This window comes from Priapulus caudatus, unplaced genomic scaffold, assembly GCF_000485595.1.
Source record: "Priapulus caudatus unplaced genomic scaffold, Priapulus_caudatus-5.0.1 Scaffold740, whole genome shotgun sequence".
NCBI lineage: Eukaryota > Metazoa > Priapulida > Priapulimorpha > Priapulimorphida > Priapulidae > Priapulus > Priapulus caudatus.
Genome location: NW_014577801.1, coordinates 83,931 through 92,480, shown reverse-complemented (window position 1 = coordinate 92,480; position 8,550 = coordinate 83,931). Strand labels below are relative to the sequence as shown.

Here is an 8,550-nt window from a genome sequence, read left to right as displayed (position 1 = left end):
TAAAATTACATAATTGGGGGTAGCGTATTTTCAGGTATTAGTTCCATGCAACATTGGAGACCGGTTACCGGTCGAGGAGCCACGGCCTAAATTTTATGGAAAGTTTTATGGAAGTTTACCACTAGTAGATGGTATAAGTTTTCACTACTTTTGTCTGCCAACTAGGGCTGTTGTCTGCACACAGTACAAACTTAGAAAAGCTGCGAGGGAGGCTCCCTGTTTATCGGTCTATCCTTTTAACCGGTCGTTTAGCCATGGAACATTGGAGACCGGTTTCCGGTCGAGGCGCCACTGCCTAAGTTTTATGGAAAATTGTATGGAAGTTTACCACTAGTCCATAAAATTTTCCATAAAACTTTCCATAAAATTTAGGCCGTGGCTCCTCGACCGGTGACCGGTCTCCAATGTTCCATGGCTAAACGACCGGTTAAAAGGATCATGTGCAGTGGCTACGCGTGCGGAACCGGTCGCCTTGCCTCCAGGCTACGCATCCGGACATCCACTCACACCGTGGTTGCGTTTAGAGATGAGCCCTAGTTGGCAGACAAAAGTAGTGAAAACTGATCCAGTGAAAATTCCTGCTGGAACTAAACTGTCATGTGAGATATACAGTATAGGCCCAAGTTCAGTGAAAACTACTATTGCCGAATCGCCACTCGTGAAAGCTCTCATGGGAATCGGTCCAAGTAAAAAAAACACGACTCGTTGTCTGTTTAATGCAGCGTATGCTGTCGCTAAATCAGGCACGCCATTCATAAAATTTAGGCCGTGGGTCCTCGACCGGTAATTTGACTATATATATTGTTAAATACATAATTGCGGTAGAGTATTTTCAGGTATTAGTTCCATGGAACATTGGAGACCGGTTACCGGTCGAGGAGCCACGGCCTAAATTTTATGGAAAGTTTTATGGAAGTTTACCACTAGTAGATGGATAAGTTTTCACTACTTTTGTCTGTAAGTAAGCAAGTAAAAAAAACCACGACTCCCTTGTCTGTAATGCAGCGTATGCTGTCGCTAAATCAGGCAAGCCATTCTCAGATTTTGAACTCGTGTGTAGTGTCCAGGTGAAAAACAATGTAAACCTAGGAGAAAACGGAATTAATTCGCATGGCTGCACCAATTTTTTTGGGGTCATATCTAACAGTTTGATGGAGCCAATTAAAATGTACTTATTACGTGATGACGATAAGATAATATAAGATACATTTTGTTGAGGTACATTGCATTGACAGCAACAGAAATAAGAAATAAATTCTTAACAATAGCCTAAAAAATACCTAAAACAACTCTAACCAACCCAACCCTACCTCTACCCCTGCCCGGAACCCAACCAATAATTAGCGGTGTTCCGATTAATTAAGTTTGTTGATCATAACTTGTTAGGGCCCCAGAGTTTAAAGCCGCACAATGCGCATCCAAACGCAAATTTCTCCAGTACTAGACTAGCAAATACTTCGTGGCATGCATAATCACACTACCTTATGACAAAATAAACTCTAGTTCCTCCCATTTCACTGCGCGTTGTCTTATAAAAGGCATTTGAAAATACCTTTTAAGTCTTCATCTGCATGGAAAATTAAGAACCTACTTTAAAATCTTAGCCTAAAACAGGTTCTTATGTAAAGGGGTCTAAATGGGAAATTTTAGCCTAACATGTTCTTAAAATCTATGTTCTTATACGCGGGTTTTTACTGTAGTACTAGTAGTACTAGTACAGATGCTCTACACGCGAACACATCATCACATGTACACATAAACACCTATTTACAATACACTCCTTGGAGCTATCGCAAACCTAGCTCCAAGAAACGGTCTTGCTAGGGTTAGAAGACCATCAGTCATCATAGTTGTATACCTGCGGCAACTGTACACGGGATATAGTGTTAGAGCTATCGCAAACCTAAACCGACCAGGCTCTCCGACTAGTTACACGGCCACGTAGTGTTAAGCGAGATGGGAACTTGTGGCTATCGCAAACCATGAAACGCCTGTCAACAGTAACCATGCAAGTCCAAGGCGGACTGTTTCAGCATCATTTTGGCATTTTGCTTACCTTTCCACTACCGGTACTTTACTTTTGATCTCGTAGCAACTCTTGCTATAGTAGTCATGATCCACGACTCCAAGTGTCTCATCAAAATTCAGGTCGACCCCTGACTCACGCTGTTCATGCATATGGGATGAATTTCACCTCTTCGACGAAAAAGATATTCCTGTTTACTGTGTCACGTCTGTTTACTGTGTGGTGGCAGAGCGATACAGGCGTGCAGTTGCGAGCGTGACGTCAGCGGATGGCATTTGAACCTGACGTCATGTCTATATATAGAACATTTGCCCCGCAGCACACGAACGGATACCCTAAATAATTACTTTGAAATAATTTCAAAGAGAAAATCCGGGTGTAGTTTTAGCAAAAAAATTGACAAAATATAATATTTATGTTACGCACGAAAATTGTAAGGGCTATGTTACGTACCCTGCTATGGAAAAGCTCATTCGCGATTCAGAGTATACGACGTAGTAAAAACGCACTGACATAATAATGGAGTCTTGGGCACCAGTAATATTTGCGATTTCACTCATCTTTCCCTTACAAGGCGTTCTAGCGTTTGACGGAGGCGATGCATTGGCGCTCATCTTAGGCTTGGCTTTAGGATTATTCGGTATATGTGCCTGCCTGGGCGCCTATGCTAGGAGAAGAGCTGGCCAATAGTAGAAACATGAACTGGAGACCTGAGTGGTGAGTTGTGATTCACTGATTGTGAATTTGTGTCAATGACAGTCACAATGTATTATAAAAAATAGTACTAGTACTAGTAGTAGTAGTAGTACTACTAGTAGTACTTGTAGTAGTAGTCATACTCATGCCCGTAGGGTCTACCCACAGGCACTTAAAGCGTTTAAATAAAATATAATGCTAAATAAATACGAAATCTATTTACTACCAAAGTCTTAATGTTTCTATACTCTCTTTCACCTATTATTATTAATATTATTGCCGACAATTTCCTGTAAATCCCGTCCAAATGCTCATCTACAACAAACACTGGCTGCCGCCAAGCGCCATTACTGGCGCTGCAGTGCTGCACACTGACACTTATATATATAGCAGGTAGGAAAGCGGGATCGCTAAATTCGCTTGACGCTCGCTTGATTTCACGCCTTCACAGCACGAATACACATCCAACAGCTTCCATCTTTGTTTCTATTTCAAGAACAGTGTTCACTTTATGTAAATGGCTGCAAGTACAGGGCTATAGTAGACTGGTACTCGCTCCCACCTCGATTACTCGATGGAACCCATCGGGGGACCCATCGAGTAACTAAGCCGATAGGTGGGAGCGAGTACCAGTCTAAGGGCTATAGGCGGCGCGCTGCATTTTGGAGCGTTGTAAAAACGTTGCAGCGTTGCGGCGCAAGAATGAGGTCACGAAGAGCGCCGGTAGGTGTTTCCTGATTCTGGCAGCCATTTACATAAACTGGGCAAAGGGAGCGAATGCGAGAATTTCGTCAGTCTTTGTGTGATTTCGCGTGACACAGCTCGGTTACGAACAGAGACATTATGTTTTTATAACAAGTGAACACTGTTCTTGAAATAGAAACAAAGATGGAAGCTGTTGGATGTGTATTCGTGCTGTGAAGGCGTGAAATCAAGCGAGCGTCGAGCGAATTAAGCGATCCCGCTTTCCTACCTGCTATATATATAAGTGTCACTGTGCAGCACGCGAGTTTTTAAACTGTACGGTAGGATGGCGACGCCAGATTGATGAATCACGCGTCTCTGATTGGTACGTGCGAAGTAATAATGCCTGTCACGTCAGCGGGTTAAGGTAATATCACACATCAAAAAACTTAACAGTAACCATAACCTTAACTCCAACCCTAACCCTAACACTAAATATCTATATATCGGATATCTATATATATAGGGGTGTCATCCACAAAAATTAATATATGGTATGGGGACAGATATCATGATGCAAAAACCCTAACCCTAACCCCAACCCTAACCCTAACCCTAACCCAACGCACCAATCAGAGACGCGTGATTCATCAATCTGGCGTCGCCATCCTACGGTTTAAAAACTCGCGTGCAGCACTGCAGCGGCAGCAATGGCGCTTGGCGGCAGCCAGTGTTTGTTGTAGATGAGCATTTGGACGGCATTTACAGGAAATTGTCGGCAATAATAGGTGAAAGAGAGTATAGAAACATTAAGACTTTGGTAGTGAATAGATTTCGTATTTATTTAGCATTATATTTTATTGAAACGCTTCAAGTGCCTGTGGGTCTATGTCCCCCAGGGTACTATCGGAGGGTACCCTGGGTACGGTTCGATATATCGGAATGTACCCTGGTACTATCTAATATGCCCGACCGTACCTCGCCTACTCCACTAACGAGTCTAGGGAGTCGCCTACGCCTACTTCCTAACCTAGTGCCATGGAACATTGGAGTAGTGGTAAACTTCCATAAAACTTTCCATAAAATTTAGGCCGTGGGTCCTCGACCGGTAATTTTACTTTATATTGTTAAATACATAATTGGGGTAGCGTATTTTCAGGTATTAGTTCCATGCAACATTGGAGACCGGTTACTGGTCGAGGAGCCACGGCCTAAATTTTATGGAAAGTTTTATGGAAGTTTACCACTAGTAGATGGATAAGTTTTCACTACTTTTGTCTGCCAACTAGGGCTGTTGTCTGCACACAGTACAAACTTAGAAAAGCTGCGAGGGAAGCTCCCTGTTGATCGGTCTATCCTTTTAACCGGTCGTTTAGCCATGGAACATTGGAGACCGGTTACCGGTCGATGCGCCACTGCCTAAGTTTTATGGAAAATTGTATGGAAGTTTACCACTAATCCATAAAATTTTCCATAAAACTTTCCATAAAAATTAGGCCGTGGCTCCTCGACCGGTGACCGGTCTCCAATGTTCCATGGCTAAACGACCGGTTAAAAGGATCACAGTGGCTACGCGTGCGGAACCGGTCGCCTTGCCTCCAGGCTACGCATCCGGACATCCACTCACACCGTGGTTGCGTTTAGAGATGAGCCCTAGTTGGCAGACAAAAGTAGTGAAAACTGATCCAGTGAAAATTCCTGCTGGAACTAAACTGTCATGTGAGATATACAGTATAGGCCCAAGTTCAGTGAAAACTACTATTGCCGAATCGCCACTCGTGAAAGCTCTCATGGGAATCGGTCCAAGTAAAAAAAAACACGACTCGTTGTCTGTTTAATGCAGCGTATGCTGTCGCTAAATCAGGCACGCCATTCATAAAATTTAGGCCGTGGGTCCTCGACCGGTAATTTGACTATATATATTGTTAAATACATAATTGCGGTAGAGTATTTTCAGGTATTAGTTCCATGGAACATTGGAGACCGGTTACCGGTCGAGGAGCCACGGCCTAAATTTTATGGAAAGTTTTATGGAAGTTTACCACTAGTAGATGGATAAGTTTTCACTACTTTTGTCTGTTCTCTCGCTCTCACATCTTGCTCCCTTCCACAGTTGCTCTTTCTCACCAACCCTCCCCCTCTCTCGCTCTCACATCTTGCTCCCCCCACAGTTGCTCTTTCTCGCCAACCCTCCCCTCTCTCGCTCTCCCATCTTGCTCCCCCCACAGTTGCTCTTTCTCGCCAACCCTCCCCCTCTCTCGCTCTCACATCTTGCTCCCTCCCACAGTTGCTCTTTCTCGCCAACCCTCCCCTCTCTCGCTCTCACATCTTGCTCCCTCCCACAGTTGCTCTTTCTCGCCAACCCTCCCCCCTCTCGCTCTCACATCTTGCTCCCCCCCACAGTTGCTCTTTCTCGCCAACCCTCTCGCTCTCACATCTTGCTCCCCCCACAGTTGCTCTTTCTCTCCTACCCTCCCTCCCTCTTCTCTTTCTACGCTAGTGGATATTTACAGACTGACTGACTCGCGATATAACGTGAGAAACTGGGCGCGGCCGAGTCTGCGTCACGTTGGCACGGCAACCTTGCTGAGATCTTCGTATGCGACGCGGTCGATGACTCGTCCCTTCACGGGCCCGCGCTCGACCCGAACCTTGCAGCAGAAGTTCTTCTCGTCGAGTTCTAGTAGGACGGCGTCGCAGCCACGGTAAGCGCCGTTAACGATGCGCACAGCCTTACCTGCGCAAACGAAGACGGCGACAGCCTACTGTATACGCCATATTTTTTGCGTACAGAAATTTTCGCGAATTCATACTTGAAGGACAATTTCGCGAGTGGTTAACTTCGCGGTCGGTGAATTATGAATTATTCGCGTGTTGTTATTTTCGCGGTCGGGGACGCGTTCGCGAAATTCGCGAAAATTAAACCACCCCGAAATATACAGCGTATACAGTATATCTTGCAACGGGTTCAGCAAATTTCACGATGACGTAATTGGATTTTATGATTAATGCGAGTACATAAAACCGGTTCATAATGGTTAGCCGCAGCAACTTCACCTGAACTTGACAAAGACATTGAAGACTAGTTGCCAAAAACTGATGCCAAGTTTAATCTTCTGGGAATTACCATTGAACAAACTTGCTGTTAGTACAGGTAGAACGCGTTTCATGACAGGGTTAGGTTCCATGAGTTTATTTTGTCATAAGGTAGTGTGATTATGCATGCCACGAAGTATTTGCTAGTCTAGTACTGGAGAAATTAGCGTTTGGATGCGCATTGTGCGGCATTAATATTTGAGTAGAGAGTCCCACAATTGAGTACAACTCGTACTAGACTAGTCTGCGGCGTCAGTGCCACTCAATAGCTTCCTGCGCTGTATAAGCAGGGAGCAGGCGTCGGTCTAAACTGACACCTCGCATGCTGCTTAGCGCCATGGTAAAGTAACTCTACAAATATAATTAAATAACAATTATGAAAGCATAGATATATGTTCATCTATTTTTGGTATCTGAATGTGAAAGAAATGTTCAGTATTGTGCGTTTATTTGTGCCAAAGATTTGTTAGTTAAATTTCAATATTATTAAATTTATTATATATGCACATGCGTGTATTATTGTTATCTTTAGTTTTAAATTTCAGATTGTGAACTCATATTTTGCTACTGACTTCCTCATTTTGAGTACAGGAAGTCTGTTGGACTGTCTCGGTCAAAAGATAATAATTTCTACCCTTGTGTATATATATATATATATATATATATATAACATAAAAAACAAGTGTAGATGTAGTGTAGCATATATAAACATTTCATGTTCAGCGCAGTTGTATTGAGTTCTTGTTTTTTTCTGCCAGGTTACTGATGTTCCGACTGTAACTCGAGCATCATGGACGCACAAGGATCTCCTGACCACCACTGACTGATTAAAGATAGAATGGGGACTTTCATTGATACCAGGAGCTCATACCAAAACCTCATCATCTAAGATTTCTGATCTGATGACCTTGGATGTCAGTTTCCACGACAACGTACTACTACACTGTGATCGATTCAGCCGACGTGAGCCGACGTGAAATTTCAGTGTGTATGTCAAAGATTCTCAGAAATTCGAGCACGTTACATGCAGGTATGCGGTGTCACGAATCAAATGCAATACTGGTAGATTAATTGATGTGCTATCCGTGTTTCCTCACAGCACCAATTTCGACGACAGAAAAAAAAAAGTTGTTCGAGAAATTATCCTATATTCATGCTGCAAAAACCCATGGATGGAAAAGGTTTCATTTAGTTGTATAGTTTTGTTATTATTGTTAATCTTTCTTAACAGTAATATGTAGTTATGCATGAAAGTGGTTAGAGCGTTGTTCTATGGTACCGGTAACCAATTATATATTATTATAACATTTCACCTAGATTGTACAACATGTATTTGTTAAAGAAGTGGTGCTTATCATCTCAAAAAATTTAAAATCATGAAATTGGTTGAAAACAGTTTTAAAACATGTCTATAATACGAATCGCAGCCAAATATAAAGCTGTTATGATTGATATTGTAAGTATGAAGTTTGTTAAACATGATAATACAGGTGTGAAAAATGATGAAATGACATGTTCCTTGTGTATATAAAAATGATGTATAATATTTCATATCAATAAAATGCACCGTCAATTCAATTGTCGTTAATAACATATTCACACTGATCGTAACTTGATTCTATTTTTACATTCTACATTCTATCACGTTTATACAATATCAATGGGCCCATTATATTCAAATCGTGCCGTCTAACACTTTCAGCCCCTCCCCCTCACTCTCTCTCACGTCTCGCTCCCCCCCACAGTTGCTCTTTCTCTCCTACCCTCTCTCCCCTCGTTCACCCCCACTGTTGCTCTTTCTCTCCAACCCTCCCCCTCTCGCTTTCACATCTTGCTCCCCCCACAGTTGCTCTTTCTCTCCTACCCTCCCTCCTCTCATGTCTCGTTCACCCTCACAGTTGCTCTTTCTCTTATTTCTTTCTCTCCTACCCTCCCTCTTCTCTCTCTCATATCTCCCCCCCCCCACAGTTGCTCTTTCTCATCTCTTTCTCTCCAACCCCCCCTCTCTCGCTCTCACATCTTGCTCCCTTCCACAGTTGCTCTTTCTC

At 43.0% G+C, this 8,550-nt stretch overlaps 2 protein-coding genes and 1 long non-coding RNA gene across 6 annotated transcripts in view; 1 reads left to right on the top strand and 2 right to left on the bottom strand.

The window, feature by feature from the left end:
• LOC106813215 (transcription factor E3-like) overlaps positions 1-2,331 on the bottom strand; it is a 52,927-nt gene extending 50,596 nt beyond the window's left edge. The window contains exon 1 of the mRNA XM_014817289.1: positions 2,057-2,331. Coding sequence (XP_014672775.1) covers positions 2,057-2,178 — 122 coding nt within the window. The 5' untranslated portion in view covers positions 2,179-2,331. The remainder of the gene's footprint in view (positions 1-2,056) is intronic.
• Positions 2,332-2,496: 165 nt separating this feature from the next.
• On the top strand, positions 2,497-8,101 carry LOC106813219. The gene is made up of 2 exons (XR_001394440.1): positions 2,497-2,743; positions 7,261-8,101. It is a non-coding gene; the product is annotated as an uncharacterized LOC106813219 (long non-coding RNA).
• Positions 5,493-8,550, bottom strand: part of LOC106813217 (DNA/RNA-binding protein KIN17-like) — an 18,840-nt gene continuing 15,782 nt past the window's right edge. For all 4 annotated transcript variants that reach the window (XM_014817298.1, XM_014817297.1, XM_014817296.1 and 1 more), the window contains exon 10: positions 5,493-6,143. In XM_014817298.1, the coding sequence (XP_014672784.1) occupies positions 5,971-6,143 (173 nt within the window). In that variant the 3' untranslated portion in view covers positions 5,493-5,970. The remainder of the gene's footprint in view (positions 6,144-8,550) is intronic.